The sequence below is a fragment of the Monomorium pharaonis genome, chromosome 1 (genome assembly GCF_013373865.1).
Source record: "Monomorium pharaonis isolate MP-MQ-018 chromosome 1, ASM1337386v2, whole genome shotgun sequence".
NCBI lineage: Eukaryota > Metazoa > Arthropoda > Insecta > Hymenoptera > Formicidae > Monomorium > Monomorium pharaonis.
In genome coordinates, this window is record NC_050467.1 from 5,290,430 (window position 1) to 5,308,225 (window position 17,796).

General features: G+C 36.9%; 2 protein-coding genes across 3 annotated transcripts in view; one reads left to right on the plus strand and one right to left on the minus strand.

The window, feature by feature from the left end:
• Window positions 1–27: 27 nt before the first annotated feature.
• LOC105837551 (deoxynucleoside kinase) lies at window positions 28–4,589 on the minus strand. Of its 2 annotated transcripts, XM_012682428.3 has the most exons (5): window positions 4,451–4,589; window positions 3,523–3,873; window positions 1,836–2,035; window positions 480–732; window positions 28–391 (listed from the first exon to the last, which is right to left on the minus strand). In XM_012682428.3, the coding sequence occupies exons 3-5, from the start codon at window positions 2,004–2,006 to the stop codon at window positions 69–71; spliced, it is 747 nt and encodes a 248-aa protein (XP_012537882.1). In that variant the 5' UTR covers window positions 2,007–2,035; window positions 3,523–3,873; window positions 4,451–4,589; the 3' UTR covers window positions 28–68. The 2 variants fall into 2 exon arrangements, with proteins under 2 accessions (XP_012537882.1, XP_012537879.1); XM_012682425.2 differs by lacking the exon at window positions 3,523–3,873 and having other exon boundaries at window positions 4,451–4,587.
• LOC105830546 (synaptogenesis protein syg-2) overlaps window positions 3,880–17,796 on the plus strand; it is a 43,114-nt gene continuing 29,197 nt past the window's right edge. The window contains exons 1-2 of the mRNA XM_036284003.1: window positions 3,880–4,034; window positions 8,484–8,906. The gene's annotated coding sequence lies outside the window, so the exon portion shown is untranslated. The remainder of the gene's footprint in view (window positions 4,035–8,483; window positions 8,907–17,796) is intronic.

Sequence of the window (17,796 nt, forward strand, 5' to 3'; positions counted from 1 at the left end):
GACATAAATGCATGACACGTTCAATCGTACTTAAATTAACTAAAATTCTTATTTTATTAATCTACAATTTAATCTGAAACAGCTTTAATTTCGGGTAACACGCGATTTGTCGATACCGTAATCATCGTATTATTCACATCACTATCGTCTATCACTTTGTTGAAGATTTCATTTTTACATTTTTCAAATTCCTCTACCATTTCATGGAGTTCTCGATCACCATTTATGGTTATAACCGGTGACGGTACTGGCTTTAGAGTTTGATGATAGAGCCAATCATCATGGATCTGATGGATTTGCTTTAGATATTCTAATGAGATAGCATTTTCCTCTTTACGACCTCGTTGTTTCATTCTGTCATATACGATCTCAGGTGTTGTCCTCAAGTATACTATTTAGCAACATAGACAATATGAACGAAATATAGATATTTTCATTAATTATAATAATTCTAAAATCTATATATATCACATATGTACCTATCAAATCGGTTTCTATATTATTGGCATTTTTCAAACACCAATCATACCAATTTTCTAAGACAGTTACTTCAACATCACGCAATACATTTCTGCGTTTCAAATTTTCGACAAAACACATTGCACTGTAAACGGATCTCTCCATAATTTTGTATGGTGATGGGGTCTTACAAGTGTGCAATTGGAGCATAGTCAATTGTACATATGATTGAAATAAAAAGGCATAACGACGCGGTTCGCTATACATTAATTCCTGTAATACATTTTACTCATTATTATTAATGTATATTCACAATAATGAAGACAATAATATTTTATATTAAAATTGCACGATAGTATAGTTGTAAGATAATAATGTAATTATTTTTTTCACTATACATTTGCCTAATGTAGAGCCATTACACAAATCAATCAACAAAAAAATAAAATTTTAGGGAAAGCTGGAGACGTTTATTTTACTAACAAAAAGACAATAATTTTTGAATCATAAAATTTTTTAATTTCTTTTATAGATTTGGAAACCCTTCTCTAGAATGAAAGTATATGCATTATTACTACCAGTCTGTATTACGAAGTATATACCGAAAACGGAAAAAATTGCTAATTCGTGTATTTTTAGTTGAGTGTGATATCTAGAGTCACATTGTAACAATATTTGCCTAATATAAAAAATCTACAAATTGTATTTACGAAATTCGAATTTATGAACTGGTAAACAACAAAAATAACGTCGACTTTAACATATTAGATTTTTATGCCTAATTGAGACAAAAGCGCACCACGAAAATTTAGGTTATATACGTATAAAAAGTCGACAAATAAAGCAATATAAAAAATGTTTTCTCATTTTAGGTATAAAGTCCAATTAACAGACTGATATTAATATGTGTATTTTAATTCTGAAAAATGGTTTTTAAATCAGTAAAAGAAAAACACGAAATTTTATTAATAATGTGCACGAATGATTCTACATTATTGATCCCAATTAAGTTTGAGGGGGTACTCTAGCATCCCCTTAGCATAATTACATTTTTAAGGAAAAAAGATATTTTAAATAAATTTATATGAAAATTAATCCTAAAAAAATATCAATTTGTAACGTATTTGTTTGAAATTTTATTATTTTAATATTTTTCTGAAAATCATTTACTAGTAAATGTGCGACTGGTGTAATGACCCTATAAAAATTTGAGATATTTTAAAATAAAAATAAAATAAAACATTGTCTTTAGTAATATTTAATAATATTTACTCATTACTATTGTAATTTTTTACAAATATTTATTTTAAAAAATCAAATATGTTTATTAGATTATCTTTAAAATTTTAATTTAACAGAAATATTGTCTATCTCACCAGAAGATTCGTCCCAGACACGTCACGCCAGAGCTCAACTGGCTCTTCTAGTACTGTAACATTGTCAAATTTCTTAAAATGGCTTAAAAACGTTGTTTTACCACTTCCTATGTTGCCTTCCACGCATACAGTGAAAGGACGTTTGTAGAGTTTACCAATGGAGCCAGACATCTTTATGAAGGCTTCAAGAGCTGCTTTACCTAAACAGACAATAACGTTCAGCTTTACTGCCCAGTACTAGAGATGTACTGAAGATCTGCTTGATTCTGCTTGTAAGAAAATGACGTGCTATCATATATAATGCAAACAGTAACAGTAATACTTCAAATAAGATAACTACTTTCTTGGAATTTTATCAACAAAGTTCTCTCATGTAACTAAATATAATGATAATATAATGATATTGATGATATCAATGGAAAAATGTTATATATCTTTATTAAATATTGATCATTTTATTATAATACATATTCTCTGTTCACATTATTCAGTAAAGATTCTCTTTTATATATAAGGTGTTAAAAAAAGTATTTAACATTTACACATGATAGATAATGTACACCATAATTAAAAAATAATAACAGAACAAGCGCAGTAGGTAATGCACCAAATTATGAAAATATAGATTCTTCAAAATTCAAACCAGTATGTTTCAATTCCTTTTTTTAACCATTTTTTTATATGTTAGGATCACAATTTGCTTATTGACTACTACATGTTACAGTAGTTGGATAGATACATCTAGCTGGTATAAATTCAGTAATTGCTTGTAAAGTCTTCTTCAAATAAAAGTAGCTCATATGACAGCGGATATTTTTCTTATGTTGCCCTTCAAGTGCAACTTTTCATATTAAATATCAATACAGATAAGGTATATGAAATTATTGAGGACACATTCAGAACGTGGTTAGTAAATACTAAGGTGAATTTTTATGCCACATGATATAAGGATCTAATGTTGCAAGAGTCTGTGTTCTTCTCGTCTGTAAAATGGCTTTAAGAGCAGTTATTCAATCCTTATCATATCCAACTAGTGTGCGACACCGAGTAGCACTATAATAGTCTCTAATATCTTTAATTTTTTGTCTTAACTCAACTAAATATTTATATATATATATGACTAATATAAACCTAGAGGTAAAAATATTATTAATGTAACAAATTTTTCATTAATCTCACAGATCTTAATTATTTTTAAATTATTATAATGATTAAGAATCTATCATTCGCTAAAAGTACATTTGCAATGCTTCTCAATCATTGAAATATTTATAATAAAATTTATTCTTTATTATCAACATTTTATATTCAAATTTATTGAGTTTTAAAACACGCTTCAAGTATGTGCTTTATGAGCAGGAAATATCTGAATAAAATGTAATTGTTTTGAATTAAAGCAATTATTAAAACTGAAAGGTAAAAAGAGTATTTGCGCAAAGTAATAAATAAAGCAACAATCCAACAAAATAAAATTATCGTCATTGTTACACATATAACTTATTAAAATGCTATGATCTTCATTAACACGCATTATTACTTTATTACTTATTTTTGTATATATTATTAGAGAAAGAGAAAAAGGTAACATAAAATGTCTTACAGGGGGAATTTAATAAATTCCCAGCGATCAACAATTAAACAATTACACGTTCGATTCTCAGTTCACATTACACATTTTGTCACTCACCAACGGAATTACCGTGCGGTCGTTCACTCGTTTGCAATTCGAAATCAGCTGATACCCAAATCAACGCTGGATCAAATAACAAACGCACGGGGGGAGCTGACGCAGGTCAACCGCGGCTCTTGACGAAAATGCAGTTCGGAACGTCGCTGATCCTCGATCCTTCGGCTCAATAAAGCGGGAACGACACGCAGGCGACACGCACCAGTGAATTGCCGCGCAGCTTTCCCGCCAAAAACAAAACGCGAGCGCCATCTCGTGGGCAGACAGCTCGCCGCGCGCATCCGTCCACTCAGCTGCACCTCCCTCCTCTCCTCCCGCTGCCAGGAGGGGAAGCTCGATCGCGTATCTTTGCTGCGAAAGAAGCGCAGCTAAGGTTGAACTGAGCGCATAACCAAACATTCGCGTACATGCACAACCCTTCCAACTCATCGAATGCAATCGAATGTCGGAGATGCAACTGAAAGACACAGAGAACGACGGGGAAGAGGGCGCAGCTTCGAATCTAAACGAGGGTAAAACTGATCAGATAAAAAAAGACAATAGAATTAAGGATTTAGGATATCGATGCCATAATGAGGCCGTAAATCCCTCATAATTTCATTTTTGCACGTTGATTGTTGCGTACGTTAACGATGCTGTTAAAAATTGAGTTATCGTTCTGAATGCGTGTTTTAGCTATAGTTACATCACCGATGCCGGCATGTCCGCACCCGCGGAGACCGATTATCGAGTGACAAAATGCGTACAGCGACACGGCGCGGCGACTCTGTCGATCGCCAACGTGGTGTCCTACGTCCTCGTCCTCCCGCTAATGACCCGTAATTTAATTAATCTCGCTACTGTCATCACGCGCTGGCAATCGAATCGCGTCGATCGTCGTGTGTCGTCGCGACGGCACGCGTTATCAGGGTGCAACGCTCGCACTCACCGGCGGAAGCCATCGTTGCGATCTGCCAGTTGCGAACTGGGAACACACAACAATGAATCTTGTTGTCTCACAGGAAAACTCGACGTGACGTCGTCCGCGGCGGCTTCTGCCGCTTCTACGCTCCTGCCATTTCTGACGCAACTGGACACCGGATTCCGAGCATTTCCGAGCGTGCGCGCGAACACGCGGGTGGACACACGTGACGACGTCAAACGACGCCGAGCGATATCGATCCGTTATCAAAAGATGCAGCTTTACCGACGGCCGGATCGGTGATATTACCAGCGAAAACCGAGCTTTTTTGGCAACTCGTCGCGCACCCCGACGTCTGAAACAAGAAACAATTGAAAAATATATCCCGGATGGTACAGAAATTGGAAAGATAAAATTATATGTAAGATGGTTTTTCTTTATTGGTTGGAATCAGGACTGGATAAATTAATATATATATTTTTTAAATTAAGCTGAAGTTAATTGTTTGTAGAATAAAATTCGTTACGTTGAATTAAAAATTAATTTTAATAGCATCAGAAAATTATAATTTTGTAAAGTTAAATTATTCATATAGATCATCAAATAGATTTAATATTTTATTTGTGATTTAAGTTTACATGAAATAATAATAAAATAATATTTTTTAAGTGTCTAAATTAACCGTTAAATAGTTAAATAAAAATTAATAGTTAGAGAACTTTGTCTTCACTTTTTAAATTAAATATTCTCTACTAAGAAATTAGGAAGTAAGTCATAGATCATGGAGAGGGTAGGGACAATAAATTTTAATTAAAAATAAAATGAATGAAGAAAAATGTTTAAAAAAAAGAGATATATAAAACGATCGAAAACTTTATTTTTATTTTTATACATACAAATTTTACCTTTTAATTAGATACTAGAGTATTAGGAACAACGAAATAAATCAGAGCAATTACAAAAAAAAAATTTTGTATACCTATTATATACATATAAAATCATAAAGATGCCTGGCTTTTTATGAACCTAAAAGAAATTATAATAAAAATATGTTATAATAGTTTCTTCTTTATATTCAAGGATACTCGTTAAACTAGCGGCTTAACGAGAACGTCATCGCGTCTTTGTTCGCATTTCAGTGATCTCTACACGCCTTTACACATCAGCACATATGGCCGACTATAATTTCCGTCAAAGTACGCCGCCTCATGAACGAAAAGTGGCACAAACACGGCCCGTTTTTGATTTATAACACCGAGAGCGGTCCTAGTTACAGCTGGAAACGTATATCCGGGACCGGGGAGGTATCTGGGACGGGAATGTGTGCGACTAGCTGCCATAAAGAATTCCTGACTTTGAAAGTGGCCGCGACGCAAAACTTATATTATCTACTAGATGACTTTTATTAGAAACCCTTCCTGGCCATGCCCTTCACTCGTAGGAAAGGGTTCAACTATAATATCTAACGTTATAATATATTATGTACCTAGAATTTTATTGTGAGAGAAGATCAAGGTAAATATAAATAGAATTAGTTTTCTGTGAATTATCATAAAAGGATTCTTGATTTACAAGGTAAAATTTGTATTTGCTAGATGGCTCTTGTTAGAATTTTTTCATGCACTTTTAACCAGCAAATAAAGCTCAATATTTAAAGCATATTGCATTTAAAATTGGATAAGAAGCAACCGCAATGAATGAGAATAATTATTTGTGAGTTATTATAGTGCGTAAAAAATCTTTGTTTGGCAAATGGCCGAACTTATATTAAGCCTTATATTAACTGAATAAATTCATCAAAATTTGTTTGCTGAAAAGCAGACAGCGTGTTTAAATCTGTAATAAATTTTTTAAAGAATGTACGACATTTCAAAACATTATCAAAAATATAAAAATTGTTTTATTATTACGTTGAGTATCTGTGAAATTTGAGCATAATTTTCATATTGATTAAAAAAATTTCCTGTTTGTTTTTGATTCTTATATAAAAATCGGATTTTGCAAATTTAAGAAAATAGCATTATGAATTAAATTCAATTTTTTACATATACTAACAATATTAATAAATATTCATGCAGTAAAAATTTGTTTTGATCCACTTATTTAGAAATGGTTTACCAAAAATTGCAGTTAAATAGTGTAATTTTTGCTTCGTAAGCTGTTATAAACTAAAATTTTCATTGTTTTGTTTTTTGCAACTGTTTTCACGGTTAAAATTCAGGCATTTACGATCAAAACTTTGTCGTTGATAAAAAGAAATAAATAAACCTAATAAGTTTTTAGCTGGTTTTGGATAATCAAATCTTAAAATTTGTTTCTTCTGTACATTTCTTAATTATATTTTTAAAAACTCTCTCTATATATCTCTCTTTCTCTCTAATGTTGAGAGAGCTTTTAAAAATATAATCGAGAAACACACGAAGAAAAAGATCTTAGAAAATAGAAAATAAACTTAGAGAAATTATTAGAGGAATGATTCTTTGGTTTCGAAAATTTCACTACGGCGATACGTGATGTATGCAAATGACATACATACAAAGAATGAATTGAATATACGCAAAAGAAACTTCAACCACGATACAGTGCTCCTTGATACGATTATACCTCCGTATTCGTGCGCTCGAGCGAGATAAATCTATATTCATGCGTAACGAGAGAAAGAGAGCGAGAAATAATTTCCGGTGGAGATAAATACGATGAGAAATTGGCTCCGAGCTCTTAGCTTAAATCATCGTGTCTTAAAGCCCACCACAGGTACGTGCCTGGAGATATTTGAAATTTCCGTCGAGTTCCGGACGTTACCGTGCGGTTTGCGACGTACGCGGACTGTCCGATGTCTATTTTGAATCCCGGAGTATTTATAAACTTACCTTTACCGGCTGCTAAAGTACAGCTTGGCCCTTGCGTAAATGGAATCGCTGTCGGTTTGACGATCCAATCGATCGTGCCTATCGTGTCCACGTTTAATCAATTAATTAAAGGGTACGCTTTAATTAATTAATTGAAGGGTACGCTTTAATTAATTAATTATTCTCTGGCGCTATGTTTACCATGAAAAGTCGTTTTCCCGATTTGATTTCGATACCTTTCGAATTGGCGCTCAACAACTTTTGTACTAGATTATTAAAAATATATTAGTTTCTCAGATATAATCAACTATCATCCTCTTCTTGCGGACTGACACGAATTCTTACATTTTTGGCTCTCGTCCATCCTCATCGATCATTGTCGACAATTTCTTTCTATTCTTAATACTACGACTTTTAAAAGATTGAGACTCCTTTTTCTGATTATATCTATTTTATTCCGTGGAAACAACCGTGTAAAACGTCACAGCGACTTGTTGATATTATTTGATCGATGCGTTACGTACAGTAAATGCGCGTTGCCCACGAGCTTCTTGATAAAATACGATCTCTGCGTCGTCTCTCCTCAAGGAGACCGGCGCGGATTATTCATCTCCGCGTGCCACGGCCTTTACATTCATGCGGCCCTGCGGGGACGAATCCGAACGGTCAGCCAAGGGGGTTTCTCTCGCGATAATCTCGGAAAAGCGGGATAAATAACCAGACGGTCGGCAGACTGATCCATTTGCTCGTTTATATTTGGATGACGATGCCCACCTCGGCCTCGCGCAAATTGTATCAGTGTGTCATTCCGCGTTGCGGTTTTGTGCAATTTTATTGACGTCGGCGGCTGCACTCGCCTCTCGATCCAAAAGACGGGCCCGGTGGAAAGTGGAAATCTGAGCGCGGAGGAAAGCGAATCCGACGGCTCCGCTTTCGTCGGCGCGTCGCGAAGCAATTAATCTTTTATAGGCAGCGTGGTAGAAAGCGATCCACGCGTTTCTTCATTCATCTTCTCCGGCGTGCGTGAAATTTTAACCCCGGATTATCCTCCTCAATGAATCGCTTTTAGATTTTCTTTTTCTCTTCAGGTTCATTTTAATTAGATGATACTCGTGATATTTTGTGATTTATTGTCCGGCCGACGTTTTTGGGAACGTCCATACGTTCCGTACGTCTGTCAAATCTTTTTTTTCCATTTTCTTTTTTCACAGAGAACGAGGGCCTAATACGAGAAATTCGGGGAGGGCGACCGTCGAGCAAGAGAGCTTCTCCCGCGCGCGTTTCCCATGACAGGATGGACGGATTCGTGCCACGTGATACTGTTTTGACTGATACTCGCTTGCCAGCGGAATCCCGCAAGTCGCGAGGAAAAACGAAACCGTGGAGAGACCACGGGAGGACGGCGTAGAAAACGAGGGAGCGGAGACCAACCCGCGACCTGGTCCCATGGGACGAAACGCACAAATGCTCCCCAACGTCCTGCCTGTCGCACGAAACGTCACTGTAAAAAGGACCGTCTCGGAAAACACCCTTTAACTTTTTCTTGCCGAACATGATTCACAGACTGGAGCAAGGGTTTTAATTATCAACATTCAACGTGCGACGTCAACTCTCACGATCTGGAACTGCTACGTGTAAGTATAACAGTTTCTATAAAATATATTTCAAACTCTTTAGATTTTAACATATTTTATTTGTCATATCGTAACTAGACATTTCAATGTACAAATTTCGAAATTCGTGAATCAAAATACTGTAACAAGAAAGTTCTCGGAAAATAAAGTAAAATAGTTATTTGATATCAAGCAGTAATTTGTGACTGGTGGAGCTTTCAACCCTCATATCTAAAAAATTACTGTTTAAAATAAAACTTCATAAATAATTAGCTTACTTAATTTTTTACGTATTTTCTTGCTATAATATTTTCATTCGCGAATTTCACGAGAACACTCTGTATCCCAGTAAGCGTAAAATTATTACTATAATTTACATTTATATTACAACGATATTTAATAATGTGCAACGTTTTATATAATGTTATATTTAATATTGCAATATTGCAATATCAATGTAAACAAACTTTTATTGAGATTTGGGAAGGATGATGTTTTCGAAACATTTAATAATATTTTGAAAAATATGTATATTAAATAATCTTTTTAAAATATTATACAATATTATTTCAAATGTTTAAAAAAGCACGTATCAACATTACAAAATATTATTTTAATGTTTTGTTGCTTACTGATTACTTTGCAAATAATCAATATAATCAATATAAATAGAAAGAAGAGCGTCATTTTTACATTAAAAGTGTGTATAGCCTAATTTTAGTCCTAAAAGAATCTGAAAATATAGTCATTAATTTTCTTTAATTTCGAAATTAACTAAATCGCCGAGGGAAATATAAGGAGTTAAAACGAGAGTTTAATTACAGTTGCAATAATTTCGGTCTGTCTTTTAATGTAATAAGATACTTTGCGTTGCATACGCAGGCCGCAATGCACTTGAGCACCGTTTGCCCCTTCGTGACCCTTGCCAATTTGTGAATGACCTTAAGTTTCAATTATGCGAGATCGTTTCGTGTTACGGGTTAAAAAGCGCCCTTTACAATTCGACCGGACGGCAGACGGGAACAAACAACTTGGATTAGCGCGTTACACCCGCTTTTAATTCCGGGGATTCCACTTAGACGGCTGATTTTACACCCGCCGGTCAATAAAACTGTCGACTAATTGCTGGTGAGCGCCACGCTCATTACCGGCGTCTCGGATTTCAAAAGAAAAAATCCCTCCTCGCATTATCGAGAGTATGCAGGTCGTCGAGGTCCAGTCCCGAAACACGTGTCGGTCTATATATAGCCCGTTAAAACATGCGCACCCCTCAGATCTTTGCACGTCGAGCTCGACAATGGCACCGTATCGCAATGTCGTGGCGTACAGATATTTCTGCTGTGTAATATTAGAAAAAAAAAAAATCAGTTAGACAGCAAAGAAAGTGCATTTCACCTGACGATAACATCATCTTCTCTTAAATCTCTTCGAATTGCAATCTAACTGAAAAGAACCGGAGATAAAATTAACAGACTACTCTAGTCATATTGATTCAAATAATCTTCCTCATTTTGTTTATCTTATTTCAAATTCGAACATGTACAAAAAGAGTAAGAATTATTCAGGGTTATATAATTTTACAATCACGTTCCTAAACGTTAAAAGAATGTAACAGAATTTTTTGAGATTTGTTAAGACTCAAAAATTTATTGAAAACAACCATTTATCGGTGGCTCACACGGAAAGAATTTTCTTTTAAAAATTACCCTGAAAATCGTGGTAATTGTAGAACAACGTAAACCTTGAAGAATTTTACTATACTTTTGACAAAATTTACTGAAATTTTAATAAAATTTGGCAAAATTTTATATATTTTACTATACTTCTAACAAAATTTACTAAACTTTGCCAAATTTTATTAAAATTTTAGTAAATTTTAGTAAATTTTATTAAAAGTATGATAAAATTCTTCAAGGTTTACGTTGTCTTACAAGTACCACGATTTTCAGGGTAATTTGTAAGAGAAAATTTTCTCCGTGCAAATAATTTGTCTAAGTAATGAAAAATAGAATAGTCTACGAATAAAAGAATTACCTATGACAGTCCTATAACAATTTTTATTAAATTTAGTTCGACCCGTAGCCCGAGATTCGCCAGTCCGCTTCCAGCATATGTAACGATTTACCTCGCTAATAAGTAACATAAAAAAGAACACAATAGAAAAGTGTTACTAGGTGTTAAGTGAATCGATGTAACTCGAGACCAGGGTACTTTGATCCCCGTTTTATTGAAAGTTGAACATCAGATGCTGCATACCCGATGTCCGACGTGCGCTAAGCGACTTACAGCGTTTGCAGCGTGCGTCGACGGAAATAGCGTTGCACGGCCAAACAGCGTGCGGAGAGAGGAAGATAGACAGCAACGCGGAGAAAAGCGTCATGCACGAAGAAGAGAAGAACCCGCAAAGTTCTGTCCAGAAGAAGATGAGAGAGGAAGAGAAAGAGAGAGAGAGAGAGGCGTGGCGAAATGGACATGGCGAAAACGACGAGGAACGAATCTCCAAAACGAACCCGAGGGGGAGGAAAGCGAAAGCAAGTGAAGTTTCGAGGGCAGAACGGCGAAGAGCAGAGCGAGTAAAGCGAGGACGGAAAGGGAGAAGGCAAAAAAGGAACAGAGGGATACGAAGAGCGAGAAGAGGACTCCCCGAGCGAAAGACTCTTCCTTTTCTAGAGGGACAGGTGCACGCCTCTATTTTGGCGATGCCGGCCGGCCGGAACGTTCAGTCCAATCTCGTAGAGCGAAATCGCGACATTCCGCCGCACGGCTTCCTCCCTCTGCAACCGAGCTCTTTCGTCCCCAGCTTCTCTCGGTCTCTCCCGATTCCCCTTTGGTATGGCGCGTTTGCGACATCTTCGCGGCGTGTCGTCCTCACGATGATGTTCTCTGATTTTCCATCCTCTTCCTCCTTCTCCAATACGAAAATTGTATAATATAGTTTAATGACTTGTTACCGACATCACCGATGTCGTTCCTAGTGGCTTCAATAATTCTATCTAATGGAATGTTGTTTTGATATGTTGTTTTCATTCAAAATTTATTACAAGTGTGTTAAAAGCTTCTTTCTCAGAGGTAGATAGATATAATAATTAATTGATTTCATGTAACGAAAACAGGTTTGATCTCCAATATTCCTAGCGAATGTTGAAATCCTAGAAGTAAAAGGTTATTTCTGTATTAAATTTTGGAGGAGAGATAAAAGTTCCCAAAATATCCGAGAAGTTCGGAAAACCGTTTAACGTGACTTCAAAGCACTTGTTTAAGTGGACTTCTACAGACACTGATGTCGTAATAACAACGTAACATAAAGTGATATATTTGCCAATTAGGTCCACCGTATTCTGGTCTCGTGTTGCTTAATTAAAAAGAGTAGATACGCAAAAAAAACGGTGTTGTGAAAATATCTAAAAATTTAGCTATCAGACTTACAGATCTAAAAATAATTTTCTTGGACTATTAAGATAACTATGTGGGACATTTAACTGTTTCACAGTTATTTTAGAATGTCAAAACTTTTTGCAGCATTGCTCGTTATATTTAAACGCCCTACAAAATTACTTTGGTGATTCAATAAAATTATTTTCCAACGTGCATTTAGTTAATTTTTTAGATACTTCGTCAAAACTGATTTTCCGCGTACATTATGCAAAATAAAAATGTTAATTAAAAAATATGTAATTTTGGGTTTACTTTTTGCGAAAATTTGTACAAGATTTAATATTTAGCTTTATTATCACTATTGTAAGGATTACCATATTAATTATAATAAAAATTCGAACAAAAATTGTTTTGATTTACTTCAAATGTGCGATTACATGTAATATTACTATTTATGAATTTATTGCACATGAAAATATAATATCTCGCGAACAAACTACACGATTTTGCGCTTTCTCGTTTTGCGTCTAAATGAAGCTCACCATTTTAAACTTTAAATATAACATCTTGCATGATTTAATTTTTTTCATATTTTACATAAAATAACGGCTTTCAACAGAGTGAAAACGTTGTAACCTACATCTGATTAGTGCGTTTTGCGTAAGTTTTGACGATGGCTAAAAATAAGGATACATACGTCATATCAATTTCAAAACATTATCAAAAATTCAAAAATTTAACAGATTATTTCATTATTATACTTGAGTATCTGTAAAATTTAAACCTAATTCTCTTATTTTGAAAGTTATACTTAAATAATAAGTTGAGTACTAGACCGATATGTAATTAATACAGATATGAGAAGAAAATGCTATTTATCGGTCAAAGTCGATCTTAATAAAATTTTAATATTAAATATTAAATATATATATTTATTTTTAATTTATATACATTATATATATGTGCACTAAGTTTCATATCAATTTAATTTGAGATATTATTAAATATCCACTTCGGTCTATGATTGCGTTTGAAATCTAACAACGTACTGACATTGTACTAATTAAGATCCGCTTTGACCGAAAAATAATATTTTTTTCTTCTTATAATATAAAAGTTATTTAATTTTTTATTGATTTTCTTGATTTTTGTCATACAACTCATTATTATTAATTAAAATTCTTTACACATACTAATAAAACTAATAAATATTCGTGCAAAAATTTATTTAGGTGCACTTATCTAAAACTGTAGCACAATAATTTCATTTTTTTCGCTTGTAAGCCAAATTTTTCATTGTTTCCTTCTTTGCAACTGGTTTCAGGATCTAAAATTTTTTGTTGTTAAACAAGAAAAAACAATAAATCTAAAGAGCCTGCAGTTTTAAAACTTCAATAATTTTTAGCTAATATTGTAGAGTCCAAACATCTTTAAAAAAAGACCACTCTGCCGCGGTTTCCTTCCACTTCATTTGTTTCTCGATGGCACGTCGATGGTACCTATATCTTTCTCGGCCCGTTCGCGTGGGGTTAAAAGCGAGCGATCTCGTGAGAGAAGAAAAAGAAAGGCTCGCTTTATGCCTCATACGCGGACGGAACGGCCAAAGAAGCGGCCGCGAAAACGCGAAGAATTCGAGAACGCCTGAATTCTCGGCGCCAGAAAACGCGAAACGACGGCGTCTCCCATCGGCATCTCCCGTTCCCGCGACGCCGTCGTTTTTGTCCCGCTGCTTTCTTTCTCGGCTGCGTTATTTTCTAGTCGCTTTACGCGCTGCGTTATTCTCGCGCGTGCCGAACGAGCCGCGCGATCCGCAGCCGAAATACCGACGCAGGTGTACGTCGAACGTAGAAGACTCTCGTCCTAATTAAGGCAGCCAATTTTGGGCGAAAAGTTACGGAATAAAACTATAAATAGCTATCTTTTCGCCACAAAGTATTTTTCTTAAATATCTTTTAGAAATTTAAAAGATATTTGTCTGTTTATTAAGATTTTCTTTAATGAAATTCACAATGTCATACAAAGTTTAATTACTTTTCAAGACAATATTTCCGCGTTATTTCCGTTAAAGGAAAGTATGGCAGTTTTTTTTTTCAAAAAACACACTGTATATGTCTGTCGTTTAATCTCTCTCTTCCGCTGCTTGTGCCTTGATCTAGCCGCTTTGTCGTCCTCATTAATTTCATGCCACGGATGACCGGTCCGAGGGAAAAGGATCCCCACGCCGCCTAAGTGCGAACGAAAAATGTTAGGCGCCAACAGGAAATGTGACGGAATCGAGCCACGTGCGTGTGGCTGCACACATGCACGGTAGCGTCGAAGCCACAGCATGTGTCAGTCTCGGAGGCTGAATGGACGCCTTGAAACGCCACGAGATTTATCGATGCATTAGTGCTTTCGAAGTCAGCCGGGCGAGTCGCGTGGCTGACGCCTCTCGTCCGGCAATTTCCAGATTTATCAGAGGTGGATCCTCAAGGCCGATCGTCCCATCCCCAAAGAAGTGCTCTGACTCTGGCCCACCGTGTGAGCCGAGAGTCTCGGCCGGGCCATCAGGGATATTGCGGAAAAGTGTGATAGAAAGTAATGCACAGGCCGCGAAGAAATATCGAATCGTAAAAATAAATTGAAGTGTAAATTCGCGCCCTCGAGAAATTTGGAGCAAGAGCACCGCTATTCCGCATGCGTAAAAATAGCAAGTTTACGGTCAGAACCTGAGTTTGATCTCTCTCGCCATAATAGTTTGCGTTTAAGGGGGCCACTTCGCGATGGATAAAGTTATTAACTTTCATCGCTTACACGATCCAAAGTTATGAGATTCATATTTATGCGAATTCGCACTCTGTGGAAGGGTGAGGTTCATATGTATGTTCATATCGTTGTCTTTTTATGGCAAGTCTTTTATGGCAAGTCTTTTATGGCAAGTACAAGTGGGAGATTACCGAATGCGTATTATTTAAACTACTTTTTTATTATATTTCTTATTCTCATTCTATTTTTATCTGTATGCAAATAATGTTGAAAATTAATAACTTGATGTTTCAGGTATCTATTTACTGCAAAATGTTTAATGTTTTACCAATAGCAAATTAAAGTAAAAATCTTTTTAAATATGTTGCAATTCGTATTATATTGTATCTGTCTCTTAAATCTTATCTTATCACTTTTAAAAATTCTAGTTTACATTTACGTTTTTGAAAGTTCCATTTTTAGCTTTTGTTTAAGAAATACTACTAAAAAACAAAGTATCATACTAGTATTGGTAATCTTTCTCTATACATAACAGATAAATCTTTTCCTTTTCCTCTCTCATGACACTATAATATTGACATCAGTTATAAATTTAAAGAAATATTAAGTATAAATCTAATATTGGGATTCACACTTTCTCTTTAAAGACACTATCAGGACACCTGGAATACCAAAAAAAAAAAAAAAAAAACTTAATACTGCAGTTTAATCACGCATTAACAGCACGCGATACAATCGCGAACCAGGGGGCGGTGATATAGCAACCCCGTTCGCGAGATCGATAAATCCGCGAGGACAGCGGAATAAATCGCCGTCATCGCGCTAAATGTATTTCCCCGAACGAGAGCAACCACGCGGCGAACACCATCGATACGTCCCACGAGAATCGCCGAATGCACGGTTTACGGCTAATCAAAACCACGCGCGCCACCTGGAATAATTAACGGGGCGATGGTCCGCATGGGATTTCTGACGATTCATTCACGCGAAACGTATTCCAGTATTGAGAAGCGGGAGGAGGGGATGGCCGGGGGGAAAGAGAGAGAGAAACTGCTTTACAGTTCGAATTGTAGGGCGACCGGGAAAGGCCCCGTAGGTAAAGCCCTCCGTGAATCATAGAGCCCACGCGAGAACACCATAAAAATAATGCAGCATGCGTCACGGTATGGCAGACGTGACTCATCGCTCTATGAGGAGCGCATATGCATCGGACGCGCGCGCGCGGGTATCACAAGATTGCATCGATAAGTCGCTCGACGTGAAATGGTGAAATCCCCCATCTCTCCGGCGAGAGACGCGCGAGAAGTAATGTATCTCGCGGATGAAAGCGCAGCTGCGAACGCGAGTGTGATACGAGCGTTACATTTCGGGGCACGCGCGGGGTAAAGCGCATCGGTAAACATATCGTGAGCCGAAATTGGTGAGTGCACGGCGCGCGGCGCCGCATTCGGCGACGGCGATCGAACCTCAGGGAGGGAGGGAAAGGGGAGGGGAGGAGCAAATATTATTATATCTCCCGTTGCAATCGCCGGCAATTAAATTAACAAATTGGCGACTTAATTTCGACAAATTGCGACGCGCGGGGCGGCCGATTAATTAATTGGAGGAAGGCGTGAGAAAGCGGGAGGAGCGAGTCACGCAGCTTCCACGAAGGAATTAAAGGGGGATTCAATGAAATTCAACCGCGCCAGACATCGGGTCACACATCGGGAATTAAAATCTAAACGTCCGCGTCAACAAGTCGCAGGTACGGGGCGAGTTTCCCCCGCCCCCTTCACCCCCCTTTATCGAGCCCGAGAGAAAAATGACATTTCGCGGATGATTAATTGATCGCTCGTGACGGGGAGGAAACGGTGGAGTGCGCACCTCGGGCGTCAGGAGTCCGGCAGAGCGATAAGTTCGTCCTTCCCCGAATCGCTCGGAGTGATATCGACCAGTCCCGATATTTCTTAGTCATCGCCCGACGTTTTCGTGCTTGCCCGGCCCGCCTAGAGGAGCACGAGGAACGTGTCTCTCTCTCTCTCTCTCTCTCTCTCTCTCTCTCTCTCGTGAGTCACTAGTAATAATAAGAGAGTCCATTTCCACATTTAAGTGCCCGTACGCAACGTCAACCGTGCGAGCGCCAGATGCAATAAACGTTTCGCCGGCTCTTTCACGAAAACGAGGGCTGGTCATTTCGTCGCGGAGTCGCGTGCGTTCGACGTCCATTCCGAATTTTCCGCGTAATCGTTTCCGCGAAAACGACGGCACATTAACGCGTCATAATTCCATATCACGTGTGGCCGAGCGAGTTTTCCTGCGCCAGCGCCGGAAATAAAACGGGAAACGCACAATAAATGTGAATAATAGATTGATATTTGAAAAAAAAAAAAACAAAAACAAATGTAAGCAGAGAGACGATGAAAACGTTACGCGGAAAAAACCTGCAAGTTAATTCGCATGAAAATTCACCCGGTGGAAAATCTCCGATAATCCGGAATTCACTCGAAAGAAAATTTATGCGAATTTGTGATGTTTTTTTCCCTCTCTCGATTTCAATCTTTCCGTATGCTTTTCAATTACATCTACTGGGCTGCTCGACTATACAAAAGTTAACGCACGGGTGTATTTATTCCGTCGTGCATAAAAGATACGTACAAACGTAACGAATGTGTTATCTCGTAAAACGAGTCAAATGGTAATAACAATAACCGAGCATCTGTCCGTGGGAGGGAGGAGGAGGGGAAAGGGGGAGGGAGTAAATTGGAAGAAGTAATTTACGATCTTACGCACACGCTTTGAACCGGAAGAG

Bases quoted from the DNA above. Each gene is read 5' to 3' on its own strand.
- LOC105837551 (XM_012682425.2), bottom strand. The intron at 733-1,835 runs GTGAGATAGACA...AATGTATTACAG, and splicing joins TGTCTGGGACGAATCTTCTG to GAATTAATGTATAGCGAACC. The intron at 392-479 runs GTACATATGTGA...GTTGCTAAATAG, and splicing joins TATAGAAACCGATTTGATAG to TATACTTGAGGACAACACCT.